The sequence below is a fragment of the Clavelina lepadiformis genome, chromosome 2, assembly GCF_947623445.1.
Source record: "Clavelina lepadiformis chromosome 2, kaClaLepa1.1, whole genome shotgun sequence".
Lineage (NCBI taxonomy): Eukaryota > Metazoa > Chordata > Ascidiacea > Aplousobranchia > Clavelinidae > Clavelina > Clavelina lepadiformis.
In genome coordinates this window covers 7,847,596-7,868,163 of record NC_135241.1, presented here as the reverse complement: position 1 = coordinate 7,868,163, position 20,568 = coordinate 7,847,596, and the positions used below count along the sequence as shown (strand labels likewise).

The following is a 20,568-nucleotide window of genomic DNA, read 5'->3' as shown; positions in this document are numbered from 1 at the left end:
ATTGAGTGAAAACACAATTTTATTCACAATTTGTATAGAACACAAAAAAGTGATAAAAACTGTATATGATGAAACACCTTTAGCCAGCACTACACACAGATCACTTAAAATTGCAATAATCATCATTATGGCACAACAACACTGTTGGAAGAAAAAAACGTACGTTTTTGTGAGTTATCACAAAAACAAAGATGGAAATTATTTGCATAGAGCGTGTTATACATGAAACTGCCAAGATACAAGACAAATGAAGTTTTAATATTTAAAAGATTCTGTCAATGTTTACGTTGTGGGAACTGGCATCTTTTTCATCTCCAGCAACATGTATTTTTTTTACAGTGGAATTATCGCTAGTATCAGACAAAGGAGCTGTTTTCATAAAAGCCATCGGTATGCCAAACTGTTTTGTCCTACACATTCCAGCCTTTACATCGCAGTAGGTATTATGGGGACAACAATGGACATGGTCCTGACAGCAAACCCCCTTTGACAAAAAAATCCTAATGCGTGTTTCATATTAAATACGAAACTTTTTCAAATAGACCATTTTTACCTGATCATATGGGCAGCAACGATAGTAGCCACTTGGTTGTTGACAACAAGAGTAATAGTCTGGGCATTCTGATCCATCAGGACACATAGTACATCTTGCACGGGTCTTTTCCTGCACTCTGATGAAAATACATGCAGTAATAGAGCTGTAACAAGTTGGTAATTTCATAATTTACTGTGTACTAGTTCTGCGTGCTTATCGTTCAGTGATCATTACATACCATCACCATAAGAATGGCACTCTCATGTAATAAAAAGTTAACAAAATATTCGACAGTGAAATACACTATAACCCACAGTCCATATTTCAAAGTCTCATTTAACCAACAATTTCACAGAAATTGCAAATTACCTAAAGCATATAAGCAAATTTACCTAAAAAATTCTTCATTGACTGACTCCTTGATGCAAATACCCAAAAACTTGCTACACTTGTACTCACTTGGACAACAATGAAGACCATTTTCACAGCATGTTGCCTGCATGTGCAGTATACATCAGTTATTTAAAATATTTTTCAAACAAAAGATGTTTGTTGTGGGCTATTATGTAGACATGATAAAATACAGTATGTATTTTTACAGTTTATCATGTATCGATATACATTGAAATAAATTTAATGTTTTATACATAATTAATTATTATCAATTACTGGTATTACATTACAATACTATAACAAAAGTTTTAAGTTATACCAAATGTTTTAAGGTTTCCTGAATTTATATTCTGCACTCACAAACAAACATACGTTGACAATAGTACGAAGTAATTCAACCAAAACATGTAACTATCACAACATGTGGACTACAATTGCGCTAATTCAGAAAATCCTGAACTTTCAACCTGTTTCAGTGGGCAGCATCTTTCCAGATATGTCAATGTGTTACACAGAGTGCCCTCATAGCAAAAGTCAGAATCTTTCCTCACAATATCTATTGCACAAAACAGTATGATAAAAAACTTACACCACCTATTAGCAACAATCCAATGAAACTCCCACTTACTTTTAGCAACTCCTTGACCGCTTGATGCATAACATATCACTGCAATTAATATCATACTAATAGTTGCCTGGCAAGGCATTGTGGGTCTGAATTTTTTCTAACAGTTTTTCCTAAGACTATAATGTTATGAAAAGCTTATATTTAAAAAATACAACTCAAACAGTAATATACAGTATCACTACCACAAAAAAAATGAAAGCTTGATATAAAGCAAATAAATTTGTGAGTCAGTAAAACTGAATAAAAATATTGCACAACTAAATATCTACAATCAATATTACACTAAAAAAGAATTCCTTCTGCTGCATTGCAGTAAAGACTAGTGACAATTTTTACAATCAGGATGGCATTTTCCTCCATTTTCTTTGCAGTGGCAACCACCTGATGTGTCACCTTTACCTTGTGGGCCTCTTGTTAGCCAACAAATTTCAAGCTTGCACATTGTGCAACATACCCAATCACAACCATCTTTTTTCATTATAACAATGTTGCACCGGGGGCAGTGCATAGCTTCTTTCTTCTCTATGAGATTTTCCAGCATTAGTTTGTTTTTAAAAGTGTCATCACCATTTACGAACTTTAGGGAATCCTGATATTCCTTGCAATTTATATTTTGATGGATTGCTTTACATGTAAAACAATTGACAGCCTTACAAACAGGACAATTGAAAATATTTACACCATCATCGTATTCACACAACCCAGGACAATCAGTAGTTTGGCAATGAAAACTTTTATCAACACGCATTTCACCCAATGACAAACTCCTATTTAGGAACTTTTGGTACTGTTCTGGAGTTAGTAAAGCATGGATTTCATATTGTTGAAGAAATGATGAGCATGAATAGTTATCATCAACATACGGACACTTTATCATAGTTTCCTTATTCAAAATAACATGCTGAACCAAGCATTTAACACAAAATGTGTGAAGGCATTCTTGCAAACAAACTGTCGTTGATGATTCAATAAGACACATTGAACAGGTGAGAACCTCATTACTGAGAACGACAGACTGGTCAAATGTACTCATGTACGTCTCATAATTTTGCCTTCGTTTTTTATCCTTTTTTGCTTGTTTTTTGTCACAAGCTAATTTTGTTAGTGTCAGCTTCATGTTCATTTTCTAACCTCTGTTGCTCTTCAAATGAAGGAATGTAGTCTGGCGGAGGTTCATAGCTATTGGGTCTTGCAGTTGCGCACATAACACAACCTGGTCGAGTAGGCTCATTAATAAAAGTGCACACATTACATTTCCAGCCTTCTAATGAACATTCATTTGTATCCAGTAATTGATTCTTTCCACCAAAAGTAAAATCATCTAAAACAGCATGAGTCGTTTCAGTTTTAGATTGTTTTTGAAAAATGGAAGTGTCAGCAAAGCTCACTGCAACATCTGGATTCGTGTTGGTTTTGGAAACTATAGGGATTGTTTTTAAAAATGGCAGCAAAGTATGTTGGCCATTTCTTGGTGTCTCAACTCTTCCAGTCATTATGTAGATATATAAAAAGTCATTATTACGTTGTACTCCACAATCATACAATGTCATACTTTCATGTGCAATTTTGCCATTAAACAAAAAAACTTGACATTCTGGTGGATATGCTCCTTTGTATTTTTCGTTGATCATTTGTCTTGTAGTCCAAACAGTCCACTGTGGATCACAAGAAAATGAAACCGGTTCATTTGCTTTCAATAATGTTTCAATGCAAAGTTTCACTTTAATTAAACTAACAGCCTGTGACATAGTAATCACGTTGTGCTTTGATTTTATTAGTTGCAACAAAGGAGCTTCCTTCTTTTCCAACTTCAAGAAACACTGCAAATCTTTCTTGGCACAGCATTCTCGGAAAGTGATACATTTTATTAAAAGCTCATTTGCTCTTGAGTCAGACATTTTAATATTTATTGTATTGCTATTTGCTTATGAACAACTATATGTATATTGTATCATCAAACTAGATAAAATGTCGTCATCAAGTCATTAAAATTGTTGATAAACCGAAGGCAGCACATATGAGTTTGCCACACAGACAATATGATGATTTTATTACAGAATGATATATATAATTTTATTTTATTTTGATAAGAAATAGGAAGACGCTTATTACGACGCATTTAGAATTTGATACAACTTTGCTTGTGAACACTGCATAAAATCTTTACAATTACATTTACAAAAGCATTAAACACGCTCTCACAGCAACCAAATCATTGGCACCTTAAGTTCACAAAAATTCAAAATTGAGTGCGGTTATTTGAGTGACTGCAAACCAAATGAAATCATATAATACAAAAGTGTAAAACGGTGTGTTACCAAAGCCACCAGAGTGTAAAATGGTGTGTCACCAAAGTATATCCTCAACTGAGAGTAAGAATCGAAATACTTCAAAGGCCAAAAAAGAAGTTATTTTCCAAATGTGGGCTATACATTGAATAACTTATTACATTCAAGCAAAAATCATCGATCTTAATTAATGCAATTTTAAAAGTCTCGTGCAAATTTGAGAAAAATTGTAGCAACTTACTTTCTGTTACAGACCTTAAAAGTTCCACAAACACAAAATCTATGCCGTTCAAGAACATATAGCATTTGAAAGCTTTTTGACACATGACGCAGTGTAAGTTGACCACATCTTTTTGGGTATTATTAAATCTGACCAACATCAATGCATTTTAGTTTACTTTAAGTTGATTAAATGATTGTAACAACAGTCTGTATCTATATATATCACCTGCTGCAAAAATCCCTTGCAAGAAACGTTTGTAGTACAAACTTTGTACATCATGCAGCATTTGGAGGTGTTGAACTCTGCAAGTAACTGGCTCCTTTATCTAGTGAGATGCTATAGTAACCATCCATAACATGCATGGCATGAAGTGCAACCTCAAGAAGACAATTTAGTCATAGACACAAAAGTATCAAAGTGAATCATTTCAGCTTCTCCGATCACTAACTATAAGTTAAACCGAGCCTCTCATTAAGATAATCAAGAGCTGTTTTACTACCTTTCACTGCTTCCGACTTTTCATTTGATGTTGAATGTTTGTATTCTATTTGTGAATCAATCAAAACTTCATCATCTGGATGTACGAAATATGCAAGTGACCTTCGAGGTATACCACGCCGTAATTCATCTTCTGGTATAAGAACTCTATGTTTGGTCGATTTCAGTTTCGATTGAGTCCAAAGCTCAAAAAGGTCACCGATATTTATAAGCACTGTATCATCAATAGGAGTTGCATTCACGTATTCACCTTGAAGGTTCTGAACTTGCAAACCACCAACATTGTCTTGAAACAGCAATGTGATTGATCCATAGTCTGAATGCTCACCAAGACGAATTTGATTTGGTTTTAAAATGGATGGTAATGTAGGATAAAATAATGTTCTCAAAGTAGTTGAATTTCCAGGTTTGTGAATGAGTGAGTGGCACTTCTCAAAAAAATGCTGATCTTTCAGTTCCATTCCTACACCTAGTGCTTGAAGAATGCGCAATGTTAAGCATCGACATTTTTCCATAAACTCTTTGGCAACATTAGAAAACTGTTCTGATATATCATCAGGCCATAAAGTATGAGTATCATTAAGCAGAAAGCCACTGACATTAAAAGCTTCCTTGTAGTCACCTGGTCGAGCAGGATTTATTTTCTCAGTTTCTAAACCAACATAACCAAAGTTATTTTCAAGCCTGGAATAGCGCTTTTTTTCTTCAATAGGAGCTTCAAAAAATAATTTTGTTACATCGTTAATTCTGTTCACCGACTCCTGTGTTATACCACTGTTCGTTATATAAACAAACCCCACTTCAGAAAAAGCATTTGAAAGCAGATGCCCAGCCTGTTCCAAATCCTTTCCAAGCACATCATCAACAAATAATCCACAAGACTTGAAGTCAACCACAGGAATATAGGACATTATCTACAATAACCTAAATTAACTGCAACAACATTGTACACCTAGTCAGAATAATACATGTACAAACTGCAACTTTGCACGCATCTTAAACTATTTGCAACATAGCAAATCCCACCTACATTGAAACTACTATACAAACAAATCTCCTTGTTCTTGCATTAAATAACTTTGCTGTATAATAACTAGGCATATATGCTACAACTGGAAAACAAACTTTATCAATACTACGAACAAAAGCATTGTCAATAATTCGCCATATCGTGTTTTCAATGGAAATTGATTTTATGAAAAAAGACTTTTTGTATTATTTTCTATGTTGAATTAGCCTACGGTCACAAAACCATGGATAAAACTGAAAGTGCATGTGAGAAGGGGTTAGCAAACGGTAAGCACCATCCTTTTTGCTCCTAACAGTGATTGCAAAATGGCGGAAGCATAGTAAAAATTGGGTCTAGTGCAGGGGTTCTTAACCTTTTTCTTTTCATTACCCACTTCCGCTACTTAATAAACCTATATTCCCCACATACTTTTAAAACTGACTGAAAAATCAAAATGAATCCTAGTGACCTGTGTGACATATCCCAAAGCACAATGGTATTTAACAAAAAGAACAATTTCAATGAGAAGAATAACATTAAAGAACGTTTACGTAGTTTCAAACAACGTCAATGCGATTTTTGTTCTTGCTTTTCAGCGACGATCGAGTCAATGTCAGGCTCTATTTTTGAGATTGCACAACGCAAATCTGATTCCAGATTTAACATTGGGTTTCGTTACCCACTTGAAATCCTCAAATTCCCCACTAGTGGGTAATTACCCACAGGTTAAGAACCCCTGGTCTAGTGTATAATAGCACAACCACGACGTCACAAATTTTATTAGCTGGGATCTAGTACACAAATGCATCCTGTGGTTTTACACTTCTGCACTCAACCCCAAGCATCTAGGCCTATATGATCTATATCTATAGCAGTCAACCGTATTTGTACCAATGACTTTCAGCTATTGTTTTGTTCAAAAGAACGGCCAAGTACAAAATATAGCAAGTAATGTTTACTGCATTAAGTATATTTCACATTTGATGCAAGGAATTCATTTTCTAATGAGTGAAAATTTGGCCCATTGTAATAAGTTTGCCAACCACAGCCCTGTAACTTCGATTTGTGTAACACTGTACCTCTTTTACGCCCCAAGCGACAAATAGATTTAGTTCATTAAAACGTTGATAAATCGTGATGCCACGAACAGTCAGTATCTATTAGTGCTAGGCTACGTAACAAGTAGGCTATCGACCTGTGCAAATTACATTTCACCGTAAATATTTTTGTTACAAGATTTTTTTTGTGTACCTGTAAGGCATATGTGTCAAACTCCCGGCTCGCGGGACACATCCGGCCCGCTTTACAATAAAACTTGGCCCGCGTAGTTATTTCATACATTGAACTATTTCCGGCCCACGAGATCATTGTACAGTGTATCTTACTTTTTTCAAGCAAGAAACAAGATTATAACAAATCGCACAATACACTAGCACAGCAGCTGCCCCACCATACGATAGAATAAGTTGATTTATTCTATCGTTTGTAACCTGGGCTGCAACAGAAGAATAATTAAAAATAGCCAAGTCAAAACTGCTCTTATTCAGAAGCCTTAGTTTAATTTTGGCAAGTCTAATAGTACGGCACCTTTCAATACGGCAAAACTTTCTAATGCAATTTCCAATTTTAACTTTCAAATGCATGGTTTCATTTACGTTTTTTGATGCAGGCTACCTGTAGTACGTTCGTGTTTGAGAGAATCTTATTTCTGCGTATGAGCTTAAAGTTATATAGCATACCGTAAGCCGCGTATATTCATTTTTTACATATTCATTTTATCAGTCTACTTTGTGCTCATATTTGAGAGCGGCTTCTTTAAACATCGAACAATGCAGCACAGACTTAATAAAATATTTTTCAATTAATGTTGTTTCAACTGATTGTGCGGCCCAATTTCCATGAAATACACTGGTTTTCCCAAAGCCCTGTTTTCAATAATAAGCCTACTTTGTGGTAGGTAAGCTTTTATTCTATTTCATGGCAGGGTATATACTATATAATCAAGTGCGACGTGTTGACTTGTATTTTAAGAAGAATAACAAACCGAACTTTAAACATCAAACACTTGGTATTGTTTCGCTGCCTGTTCCAATTCATGTACTCGTGTTGCGAAACCTTCAATCATGTCACGTCCAGTTACGAAACGTTCAATCAGTTATCATCCTTACGGCCCGCGGTGTTAAATAAGTTTTGAGATTTGGCCCCTGGTGCGATTGAGTTTGACACCCCTGCTGTAAGGTGTCTTGTATCTTCTGCCAACCTCGTTTTTTCTCATTAAGCTGGTAGTCGTGAATGAGTGCAATCCTTATAAGATAATTCTACTGTATCAAAAAAACGAAGACCTCGGCTCAGTGAACTCTGTGTTGCATTTTTGTATATGAATTTACATGATATGATTTTTTCATTAATTGAGTTTTATTTGTATGTCCGTGGTGTGGCCTAAAGACTAACCAGGGTATACATTTTGAAGATGGCAATAAATTTCATGAATGCGAATACCACGGATTTAATAAATGTAGCAATACATTAACATGACAGCTTCCATTGGTGGTGAATTTCTGCAAATTTCCCCAGAATAATGTAAGGCATGTTTTACTTTTATTTCTTTCCACGTCAACTACGGTGACGTATTTTTGTAAGTAACCTCCAGAGCAGGGTTTCTCAAACTTTTCGGTTCTGTAACCCCATTTTAGAAAAAAAATTTCTATGCGACCTCTTGAGGGGTAGCTTACACGTTAATGATGTAAAACAATAAACGTCCAATTACTAATATCAAGTGGTATTTTTGTCTCTGGCAAAATCATACAAATGCAAACAGTCCACCGAAGTACAGTGACTGTAGCCTACAGTAATAAAAGAATCTCAAATAGGAAACAACAAAGCGAATAAAAAATTAATTCAATTTATAAACATTAAATGTTTCACGACCCCAAACGGAGCCGCGACCCACAGTTTGAGAAGCCTTGCGCTAGAGAACAATAAAGTTAAGGTATGTTTCAATAGTAAATTCAAGAAAACCAGTTTTAAAGAGATACTCCGTTTGTTTCATATTCTCTAAAAACATATATTTTTGACAAAGACTGAAATCGATTTTCAGGAGACCAACGATTGCGTAACGTTGCTCCAAGGTTAAGATTTATATTTATACTTACAACGTACGTTGTGGTTAGGGGACTATACCGATTTATACCCATTTTCTTCAAAATTTTAACTTAGATAATGTTAAAAGAATAAAAATCAGCTGATAATGATTAACTTTATTTACAGGTAAAATCAGTGATCCTAAGATAGTTACCACTTTCTGATCCGTGATCCGCGCTTCTTTAAAAAGTAGCATTTGCACAGAATTTAGCAAAGCAGGGGCAATTGCCATCCTCATAATATCGAAGGAAAACGCGCCAAAAAAACAAAAAATACATCATACACAGCAAATTAAAATCCACTTTCCACGATGCACATTAGCAAATCAGCGACCGGAGATTTATCTGCAACTGGCCGAAATCTGCCAGCTTGCAATGCACCCACCGCCGCACAGCGCACGGACAGCTTATCGGCAACCTGCTTTTACGTCTAACTTCGTCATTTCGGCCAATAAACCAGCTACTGCTTTACTCCACAGCAACAAAACGGCACTGCTACTCAGCCACCACTGCATACATTTACCGCCTGTTCCTTAAAATAACATGGAATTACATTGTATGAGATCGTATAGAAAAGTGTAACCGAAAGCAGGATATTTTATCAATGATTAAAAAACTAATCACAGAACATGACATTTTTCAGACAACTATCAGGAAAAACGCAACAAATTATGTCTATATATAAAAGACAAGGCATTTCGATAGCCCAGCAATATTCATCACAAAGTTGTAAAAAACATGGGTTTAGTTGGCAGATTAAAGCTTGAAAGCGTCAGAAAGCAAAAAATTACCATGCAGCAATAATACTGCGGCAATATATTTCGTAGAGAATCAGCATCGGATCAAACGTTCCTTAAAAACATGCCTCTTTTCAGTCACCATTAACAGCTGGGGACTTGGAGCGTGAACGAGAATGGTTACTTTCATAGGACCTTGAGCGACTGAAACAAAAATTGCATTTTTAATTTTTTGCTTTGGTTCACATTTATATAAATATTTTTTATTTCCAAAGTTAGGGACATAATATATGGTGCATTGGAAAATGAGAATACAATTTTTATAATTTTACTTTCCAACTGGACATAAAACTAATTATGGTTTCATTTTGGTAAAACAGAAGACGCCTTTTGCCCACCTTCTTGTGTCCCTGTGACGTCTTTCACGGCGCCAAGATCTGCTTCTGGAACTCGATTTGCTCCGACTTCTGGAATGCCTTCTGCCACGTGAACGTGATCTTGAGCGAGATCGTGACCTCCTGCGATCGTAAGATCGATCTCTTGACCTTGATCTGCAAAACATAATGGTTTCATGGAATCATTTTGACAGCTGTTTTCAAGACAGCTGGTGGTAAGATTTCATTTTTTAACGTGTTGTCTTCCACATTCTTACAACTTCAACAACATTCCACATTTATCAGCAGCACTTTAAAAACATTCTCTATTAAATATTATCTTATTATCTTAAATATTAAGAATTTAGTAAAAACATTAGCTTATGAAGGAAAACATATTGTAAATCATTGATTCACTATACTCATGATATTTTGCAATCCCTGGTAAAGATACAAGAATGAATCTCTCTTAATGAAAAACGAAAGCCTTGGTTAGTCATAAATAACTGGTATGAGATGGAAGTTCTTGTAGTAATCTTCAGCGTTTTGGTAAAGTACTACCTTAATTTCTTAATCTTAACCAAATGGCCATAGTGGGATATTTTGCTAACTTAGAAAGTGAAAAAATCTACGAAATCAGGGCATCAGGCCATCTGAAAGGCTCAAAAGACCTAGTGCATACCCTACAAACATTAAGAAACTTATATGACTGCTACACGTTACACATCACTTCCTAAAACTGGGTGCTCTCCCGTTTGAATTGCTCAATTGCTGTTGTAATTGTAGGTAGTAATTACAATTACACGTTACTAACACTAGGGCCCAGGAATCGCTAACTCACTGTTACGTAATTATAAGTGATAACTGTTTAAGCGTTATTTGCTTATGTTTGCCTTATACATTATAACTTTTATTGAAATAGTACTGTAGTTTGAGATGTTGGTATCGTTAATTGTTAATGATAATTAATTTTTGTTCAGCAAGAGCTATTGCATTGAACAACACAGTTACCTAAAAATTAAAATAATTTTCTCCTCAGTAGGTAATGCAATTTCACAGCTCATTGCTAAAACAATGAGACTAGTGACAAGCCTTCAAAGGACAGATGACAATTCAACTAAACTTGTGTTACAATAGAATTGAAGCATTGATTAGTTAGTATATTAAGAGTTTACAAATATGATATTGGTTTACAGCTAACCATGAAAAATAGCTTCCCGAGCACAATTATATTTGAATAAAACACCATAAACTCTGTGTTAAAAAAAAGCCTAAGGTAAAGAAATGATCAACAAACTATCAACTAATAAACATTCTCGCACAATGTTTTGCTGCAAAATACCATATTTAACTAAGAACAGTTAAAGTTAAAACAATAATATTGGATGTAATATCTTACCGAAAATTGAAATGGGGGACTATTTATAGTCATAGACTACAAAATTTACATGTTACCTCTGTGTTGTTATATTAGTCACCTTAAGTAGTTATGCAATAAATTTTCAATTACACCCAGCTCTAGATTCTACCATGAATATGGTATAGCAATACCAAGTAATAGCTCTAATTCAATGAAACCTGTCAGGTGCTGTTACAAGTGGTCGCTAATTGTGTCAGAAACTGCACCATAAGCTGTGATACCCCAAAGTTTTTTCCTAAGGGTAGGGAGGCAAAACATAGTATGCATATAACTAAAATTTTTTCTCCACAAAATGTGTGAGTGTTAAAGCGATTGATCACAAACCTTCTCCATCTTCGACCACCACCATAAGAACCTTGGGATCGGCGGCCTCCATAATCACGAGGAGCAGGAGGCTCATTCGGCCGACCATAACGTGCCATTGCCACACGAAGCTCCCGGCCATCAAGAAGTTTGCCATCCATCCCATCCATGGCATCTTCTGCATCATGCTTGTCATAAAAACGGACAAATGCAAAACCTCTGCTTTCTTTGGAGTATCTTTAAGGAAAAGATACAAAGATTTAAATCTCGCATAGCATTAGTCAACTAATTTCAGTACTTTCCGGGTTACTCAGTAATTTTACGGGCTACAGGGATATATTAATAATATTTGCAACACAATATAAATAGCAAACTACACTAACACATGACACTAATGAAACTTTGTAATAATTCAAAACTGAAAACTATCAAACAGAAAAATAATAACCTGTCTCTTGGTATGTACACATCACCAACATCTCCATATTTTTCAAAAGCTCTTTTAAGACTTTCAGGAGAGGTGCGATATGTAAGATTGTCGACTTTTAGTGAAACCATATTATCAACACCTGACGGGGGTCTCCCACCTCGAGACATATTTGTGAGTGTTTGTTGCAAGATACAAGGAAATCTCAACACAATCGATCTCAATTAACAGGTGTTTATCACTTTCTCAACAATTAGTGCTACAAGTTGAAAAAGATTTAATGGCGAAAATTACGTTAGTTGTATACAAATAAAAATAACTAGCCAAATTATAAACTAAGATAAATTTCAGTCACTTTTCCACTTTGCACTTTGAGATTTGCAAATATTGACTTTTGACTATTTACATTATTGTCCACATCATGTAAATCAGGGCTTCCCCAAGGGGTAGTGATCCTTTTGCGGGTCACATGGCAACTTTTGGAGTTGGCATTGACTTTTCTGGTGTATCTTACGACTTGGGTTAATACTAAAATGTACCGTATATACTCGAGATTTTTGCAACTGAGTTTCACCTCAAAAAGCAGGGGTCAACCTATACACAGGACAAGTAAAAACTCCAAGTTCAGCTGACATAACAGTGACAAATGCATACAAAGTACGGAAAGCTCTCTGATAAAAGAAGTTTAATCACAAAAACACCAAATAGTAAATAAGGAGTTAGAGAAAAAAAGAGAAGTTAGCAAGAGAAAAACGGTAGGCAGCGTCTATTTCACTGCCTGCCGATTACAAAATTTGGAAAAAGCTACTTTGATATATGGCTAGCTGGTTATGCAATTGGTATCTTTTTATTGCAATAAACAGCAACCAATAAAGTTAACACTTATTTTACCGGCCACCATTTACCGACAGCAAAAACAAACACAGTAAACGACAATTACACTAGCCAGTGAATTGAAATGTATGCTAATTTTTAACTTAAAAAGGCATATTAATTTTTCGAAAGTGTAAGTTAACCTAAGATTCCATTTACCCAAACTTTAACTTTTCATGATTAAATTACTAAGCTTAAATTAAAAAAATTTTTTTCCCAAAGTCTAGATTCGATTAAAACTAATACCTTCCGACCCAACCTTTCACATCTCATGACTAAATTGGATAAAAAATAAATTTGGACAAAAAAGAAGTCAAACAATAGCAAGGTTCGAACCCCATCGTTAACCACTATGCCACAGAACTGCTTTCTTCCCTCGTCCAAAATGAGAGTGATAAACCTATCAGTGAAAACCTGTCGGTCATCATATTATGATTTCGCAACTTCAGTGAACAGACGTTGGTGAAATAGTCACTTCAAAAACAGAATGAAAAAAGAGAACACTGCTTCAACGAAGGGTTTAAAAGTAGTGTGTTTTTCACATATGCGTTGTAAAGCGGGCCAACTATGTGAAAGTGAATGATGTTCTACGAGATGCAGGTGAACACAGACGTATTAAGAACAAAATTTCCAATCCATAGTTTTGGTGATGCAACCTCAATTCTGATGCACAAGTTATTAATCTTTTTTTGAAGTGCTTGCACTGTATTCTTTGTTTGCAACACGATTGGCAAGCTAGGTTTCACCATATCTCATACTCAAAACAACGTCAACAAAATAAGATTACATTTTAAACTAAGGTGCCTTGACACCCTGACACCACTTCCTAGATTTGAGACTGACTCAATGTGCACAAACCCCAACCATTCACAAGGGATCTAAGTGGTCCTAAGTGATCCAACATGTCTAAGCAGTCTAAGTGAACTTAGCGATTAAGAAAACCTGTATATTTTGGAGGCACCCATATTTTAAAACCGTTATTGAAGGAATATTTCTTTTCAAACAAAATTCTTGCAAAATTGCAGGGTGCTACTCAAAAACACCAGACTGCAATAGAACCTGTTTCGAGTTACTGTTCGAGTTAGGTGATATCTGCAGTGCGTGAAACATGTAATTTTGCCTTGCATTTCAAGCAAACTTTAAAAAATAGACCAGCAGTAAATCTAACTAATTATAAATTTTATTACACTTGCCGTTAGATACCACGCAAACTCTTACATATTCACCATCAAAATAAGAAAAAGGATATAGTTTGGCACTGTTAAGGTTAACTTTATATTTTTCGACACAAGCTTTCGCAAGAATAAGATTGATTGATTAAACTGATTTTTACTTGACAAGGTGAAAAATTTTGTTTTTCAGCGAGGAATCCATTCCGCTTTCACCGACTTTGTTTACAGAAGTTGCTGAATCACAATATGATAACAGGCAGATATTTGGCAAATAGTTTTAGCCTGGGGAAAGAAAGCAATGCGGTAGCGCAGTGGTTAACGATGGAGATCATATTATGGACATCTCGGGTTCGAATCTTGCTATTGTTTCACTCGTGTTTTTTGTCCAAATTTAGTTTTAATCTAATTTAGTCACGAGAGGTGAGAGGGCAATTGTTTCACATTAATTTACACTTTGGAATAATTAGTATGCCATTTTAAGTTAAAAATTAGCATAAATTTCAATTCACTGACTAGCGTAATTGCCGTTTATCGTGTTCAAATTTTCCTGCTTCGGCAAACAGTTGACGATAAAATAAGTGTCTACTTCATTGGCCGCCGTTTACTGAAGTAAGAAAATACTAAATACATAGCCGGCAAGCTGTTTACCGAATTAAACCTTTTTTAATCAACTTTTTTGGAACAAAATTCTTGCCCTCTTCCTCGCCTGGTATGTGTTCCCTAAGACAAAATAATTTTTTTATATACATATGATGTAGGAGTATTATACAATATTTTGCCCATAGATAGAAGATCTGCAAATATCTTTTGATAGGCTGAAAAGATTTTTTCTTGACGAGGTGAAAAATTTTGTTTTTCTCTGAGGAAACCGTTGCACAATTCTTTGGGGGAAAAAAGAGCGCAACTTTTAGGGAAGAATTATTTTTCGCAATTTCTTTGTTTTAAGTTATATTTTTCACAAAAAGCTTCCTTTTTGGGAAGTTGCTTCCTGAATAGGAAGTTTTTGCCGTTTTCATCTAGTATTGTAGACTAGTGAGAAACTATTTCTTTGGAAGGAAGGCTTTGAAACCCCTTTTTTCGACATAGGCTGGGTACAGGCTATACACAAACTTCATTCAAACGACTGAAAACTACGGCAATTTTCGACGAGAAATTATGGCAAATTTTGCCGTGATAGCGTGCACCGATTGGAAGCCCCGAATTTTTGTTTATTTATCATTACTTGGCGTCCAAAATACATTTTTGTTTTTTTATTATAAGTCGTCGTGACTATTGAAATATTCGGCGTTCACGTTGATGAATTTCGCGAGTGCGCCAAACTTACCACTAGCCTACGGTCTGACGGTTGACTTGGGTCTGCATGGTAGCTGTAAGTTAAACTGCCCTAAGGCCTAGGCTAAGATAGTCCATCCTATACTAAAGTTAGATTGGAGGATAGATTTAGATTACTTTCAAGTTAGATAACAAATAACGGACAGATTCACCTTTGTGATGGTACACAGCATATTCAAAAACGCCAATGTTTGGCTAGGGCACTGGGCACACCATCTCAAAAACGCGTTCGCTGTTTTCCAACAAATGTTGCGTTTGAACGGTGTTGCCACATCAAAAATTTATCGATCATTTTATCTTTTGGGGATTGTAGAAAAAAAAACAATAATGCCAGTTGTTATTAGCAAGCGGTAACGCACAGAAAAAGTGACAAGCCAAAAAAATCTATTAAAAAATGTTTGAATGAACATCACAGTGGTAGTAACTTACTGATAACAACTAGCAAGGCTACTATATCCAAAAAGCAACTATCTAAACTAGTTATGAAATAACGATAAAAATAAGCTAAGCTTAAATAAATCATTGTACTGTATAAATAAGCACAAAAAATGATAATTTGGAGTTGAATAAAACAACTATAAGCAAATTTTTGATAACAATTATCTAATTTGCTGGAAAGCATGAGTAAATTCGCAGCCTATGGCGATTTTAATAGTAAATTGTGATAATTTAGATAATTGGCGTATTTATTAAGCGTTTGTGTGTTCTCTGGCTAAATGTGTCATTTAAAATATGCGCGTGTTGTATTACGTGCCTATAGATAGTTGTCCTTTTAAGCTATGACGCGCGTCCTTGTGATAAAAGAGCCTACTTTCTAAGTAGTTGAGGTTTTAGTCGAAGTTATACCAACGATAGTAACGCTGACCACATTTGCTTGTTTATTTTTCTTTGCTGACATAATTTTGCTGTCAAAAGTTCATTGGTCAGAAACAATATCTTTATATGGCGTGTTTCATTCGTGTCGATTTATAATTGGTTATGATATAATGTATTTGCGTTAATCGACTGAAGAATAAGTGCTAGAAAATATACTTTTGGTTTTGGCAGAGGTTCGTTTGGAAAACGTCTGCAAATAAGTTGAAGTGAAATTTTTCTAATATGTAATTAGTGCAACTACAGTTTTGCATATAATAATTGGACTTTTATATCGCTATAAGCCTATGTAGTGCATATGTTTCTCGAAATATACTGAATGCCTGGTTAGTGACTAAACGTCAGGCATAGGCTTACCATACGTCCCGTTTTAGCCGGGACAGTCCCGCTTTTAAAGGCTTTGTCCCGGCGTCCCGGTCAGTCAACTAAAAGTCCCGCTTTGGCATTTACTGAGCCAGCATTGCCCTACACTACACGAATATTAGCATGATGTGATTGGTTTGTTTAGCCAATTTGCTGAAAAGCAATACTCGATGCGTGTTCTTGTTTCGTTGTGTTAAATGTGAAAGTAATTGTTACATCATTGTAGCGGGTAATTGGTCCAGTGGTGAGTTGATTGTTAGCGCATTCGCTTGTTCACTGTTCAGTAATACTAGGCTAGGAGGAGGAGATGATCTTTTTGCAGTTAGGTTATTGAAAGAACTTATTTCGTACGGTTCCGGTACTTGTTTGCATTTTCTTCTGCAAAAACCATTTGAATGTGAAAGCCCTTATCACCTGCAAAATTAAAACTGACTTTTCCTGCTGTGATTTTTATGAGAAAATAAAGTCGAATAAAGACTTTTTGAAGAAAGTATTGTCTACAGAAAAGTATGATTGGACGATTATGTAAATTTACAAATGCTTGAAAATTGTTTTGTTTCCTAGTAAAATCCATAATTTTAGTTTTTCTTGTTGTCTTACTACTTCAGTTGTCCCTGACGATAGGAATCCAAAATAGTCTCATACTTCTAGTAAAATATGAATCACATTTGTCTGATAGGGCTCGTTGTTCTGAAGCGTCCCGCTTTTCAATCACAAAAATATGGTAAACCTAGTCAGGCATGATATATTTCATACGACTGTCATATATTTGAAGGTATCTGACATGTTGTTATACATATGATATATATCGGCATAAAATAACATATATCCTAAAACACTTACACAGATCTATTCAAATTGTGCAAGAAAAGATGCAAAGAGGCTGCAAAGTTTAGCAAAATAACCTCAAGGCAGTCAATTTGGTAGTGGCCATTCTCGATGACGTCATTTCTGCACAAAAGTAGTCCATTAATTCTGAATTGTACGCCACTTTTAAAACATATCATATAATTTATTTCTTTGAAGTGAAGTTGATCACCCTAAACCATAGATAAGCGGCCAACTCACCTTGTGCATTAGGCCTATCGCCAGCCAGCCCGACTTTCTTACACAGTCCTACTCACACAGCAAGGTGTTGCTCTAGTAAACATATTTTGATGTTCATTACGTTAGTGTAAAGACTACTTGTTGCTCTAGTTGAAAAACACTCCCTAACCTTACCATTGTTTTAAATTTAAGACTACCTAGGGCAGGATTAATCTGCAAACTAGGTTACAAATCGCTAAGTTGTACGAATTTGTTAATGACGCAAAATTTCGTTAAATGAGTTGAAGCGATTACAACTTTTTTCTCGTTTGTTAAATACCTTTTTTATTCTCGTTAAATACCGAGGAACTCAAAGCACTCGCTAAGTATTATTTTCTTGTTAAAAAAATATTCTAGCAATGGCTGCATTTTTGGCAATCCGAAACAATAGCAGAATTAAAAAGAGTAAGATGTAGCAAGCAAGACATTTTCCAAAAACCAGACGTTGCACCTGATTTGTGAGTGAGTTATAGACTGACTGCAATATTAATTAGTAAATATATATATTAATTAGTAAGAGGCAGCAATATTAAAATTGTACGACACACTATAAGAAATGAGTTAAAACCACTCCCGACAACACCAAAAACGCTGTCCATGGAGGAACAGTTATTGTCTTTCAAATTGCTGGCCTCTGGAAACTTTTAAAATTCCGCTAATAACAATGTCAGTGTCTATCGATCAGTTAAATATTATACGGAATAAATACTAAGTTATATCTTGCGCCTATGCTATGTCAAAATCAAAGAACCATGGTTACATGAAAAAAATATGTATTGAACAACTATACTGTAGTAAAGTAATAACTTAGTGATATAATTGAGCTGGCTATGCACATGCCGACAGAATGCTCAGTAAGCAGTACCGGCAACCACTTCGATGGTTGACAGTTATAAAACTGTAAATCTAAACAGTAAACGCCTTTACCATTTTTCCCTTTCGCTGCTGTGAGTTTGCTTTTATAGACAATTTTTTTTGTTGCTATTGCACTTCGTACATGTAGCCTATTACATAATTGATTTTGTTTAGGAGCTAGCCTACTATACTATCTCGTTTGTTTCTATCAAAATTAGTGTTATTGCTCTCTCTCTTTGTTGCATCATATACCACTCCACATCTATTTTTTTATGTTGATTATTATCTTATGACAAAGAAATAATTCGCTTGTGCACTTCTCGTGTGAGGTATTACACAACGAACTTATCTGTCATAATGACCGCGTATGCTGGCGGTAATTGTTTGAATATGAGCGAGGACGATTGATGGTTGATAACTTGTTTTACTTCTGCTTCGATGAATGAGTTCTCATTTCTCAAATTTGCGTGTCGAAGGTAAAAAAATGAGCGATCACGTCTGCGTGTGTCGTTCCGCGGCTGTAGCAAGCCTTGTTCGCGGTAGAGAGATGCAGTTTGTTGCGATGTCCAGTGGACTTTGTTTCTTGATGCGTAAAAAATATATACAATAGTTTGCTCATGCTCTTGGAGATGTATAACACGTTAGTTAGGCGATCACAACTTCATCACATCAACCAGGTATCAATGTCATTAGTTCTGTTGTTTCCGAATTAGTCTGGTTGCTGATATTGTAGATGGAATGTCCTGAAAACTTCCTCGTTGACTAGCGTTCGTAGTTGGCTGATCTTGCTGTTGAAACTTGGTCATCAAAACTTCATAAATAGCTGGTAACATTCCTTCTCGCTCAATGTGCAACTAACTCAGCAATTTCGAACTTATCAGGGCACCAATTTATGACAAAAAAATAATTCGCTTGTGCACTACTTGTGTGAAGTATTACACAACGAACATCTCAAAACAATTCGTGACTCGTGACGTAATCGTCACAATCTAAATAACCGCTGTCGAAAAATGAAAGTCCATTGCTCTCTCCTGCGTTGTAAATATTGTTTTTCAGAACACAAATAAAAAGACTTCGGATTGAATAAAAGTGACTCACATCCTGGCAAAGAAGAACCAACCATGAAAATGGATTTTCAAGATCGCTTGCTCCAAGATCAAACCGGGCTTCAGATATGTTCATCTCTTCCTGGCACTTAAACTATGCATACACCACTGTTGATGTATGCATATTCAAACAAACTGATGAAACCATCTTGCTGGACATGAGTGACGTGTCTGACCATCTTCTACTTCCGTTCACAAACGACCTGTGTAAAGATTCTTACCTCGTAAACAGGCCACTTGAACAGGAAACTATTCCCATGGATGGAGTTCATGTTAGTGGGGTTTTTCTTTATCTATCCAGACATACAGGTCGGCTCTATCTTTACGGTGACAGAATGCTTATGTCCTGCCAAACTATCAGAGCAAATTTTGTGTAATATTAAATGTGTTTAAATTACGTGTTTTTGTGTTAAATTATGTTTTAATAATGTGTTTATAATTTGGGTTTGGTGGCCGTGCTGACGCTAATATTATTTCACATTATCTGATTGGTCCGTATTGAACGTTTTTCCGTCGAGGCCTTGTGACATTTTTCCCGTCCAATTTGTGGAAATTATTGTCGATAACTACTAATATGTTTGCGACCACCTGCGTCAACACATTTTTATCGTTCCCCACATTGAAGACAAAAAATAACAATGAATGAATAAATACTCTCAGACTATGGTAATCTAGTGGTGAAATTAGTTTAGATTTGCAAATGCAGTACGGTAGGCCATAGTGAAATATATAATAAACAAAGAAAACTGGTTGTTTGAATGTTAATTTATAATAAATAAACAAAGAATTGAGGCTTCATTTCATGCCAAAATTTGCGTCTTTGCACGTACGATTTCTCGTCGAAAACTGCCATAATTTCCACATAGGCTGATTTCTTATTCTATATAGCTTATTAGGGTAGATTTGCAAACAAACGTATACTTACCCCATCAT

At 35.4% G+C, this 20,568-nt stretch overlaps 4 protein-coding genes across 6 annotated transcripts; all 4 read right to left on the bottom strand.

The window, feature by feature from the left end:
- Position 1: 1 nt before the first annotated feature.
- Positions 2 to 4,213, bottom strand: LOC143446333 (progranulin-like). The gene is made up of 6 exons (XM_076945925.1): positions 4,086 to 4,213; positions 1,557 to 1,672; positions 1,396 to 1,484; positions 928 to 1,031; positions 554 to 671; positions 2 to 484 (listed from the first exon to the last, which is right to left on the bottom strand). Exons 2-6 carry the CDS (start codon positions 1,633 to 1,635, stop codon positions 263 to 265), a joined length of 612 nt encoding a protein of 203 aa, XP_076802040.1. The 5' UTR covers positions 1,636 to 1,672; positions 4,086 to 4,213; the 3' UTR covers positions 2 to 262.
- LOC143446330 (ranBP-type and C3HC4-type zinc finger-containing protein 1-like) lies at positions 1,673 to 3,454 on the bottom strand. The gene is given in 2 exon segments (XM_076945922.1): positions 1,673 to 2,662; positions 2,664 to 3,454. Coding segments are annotated over 2 exon segments (1,578 nt in total). The 3' UTR covers positions 1,673 to 1,875.
- LOC143446332 (uncharacterized) lies at positions 3,516 to 5,533 on the bottom strand. 2 transcript variants are annotated; one of them, XM_076945924.1, is made up of 2 exons: positions 5,188 to 5,533; positions 3,516 to 5,040 (listed from the first exon to the last, which is right to left on the bottom strand). In XM_076945924.1, exons 1-2 carry the CDS (start codon positions 5,474 to 5,476, stop codon positions 4,511 to 4,513), a joined length of 819 nt encoding a protein of 272 aa, XP_076802039.1. In that variant the 5' UTR covers positions 5,477 to 5,533; the 3' UTR covers positions 3,516 to 4,510. The 2 variants fall into 2 exon arrangements, with proteins under 2 accessions (XP_076802039.1, XP_076802038.1); XM_076945923.1 differs by having other exon boundaries at positions 3,516 to 4,444; positions 4,567 to 5,532.
- Positions 5,534 to 8,816: 3,283 nt separating this feature from the next.
- Positions 8,817 to 12,269, bottom strand: LOC143446334 (serine/arginine-rich splicing factor 2-like). 2 transcript variants are annotated; one of them, XR_013113916.1, is made up of 5 exons: positions 11,997 to 12,269; positions 11,570 to 11,785; positions 9,850 to 10,002; positions 9,506 to 9,655; positions 8,817 to 9,246 (listed from the first exon to the last, which is right to left on the bottom strand). XR_013113916.1 is itself a non-coding variant. In XM_076945927.1 (4 exons), the coding sequence occupies exons 1-4, from the start codon at positions 12,143 to 12,145 to the stop codon at positions 9,586 to 9,588; spliced, it is 588 nt and encodes a 195-aa protein (XP_076802042.1). In that variant the 5' UTR covers positions 12,146 to 12,268; the 3' UTR covers positions 8,817 to 9,585. The 2 variants fall into 2 exon arrangements, 1 of the variants encoding a protein (XP_076802042.1); XM_076945927.1 differs by having other exon boundaries at positions 8,817 to 9,655; positions 11,997 to 12,268.
- Positions 12,270 to 20,568: the final 8,299 nt, after the last annotated feature.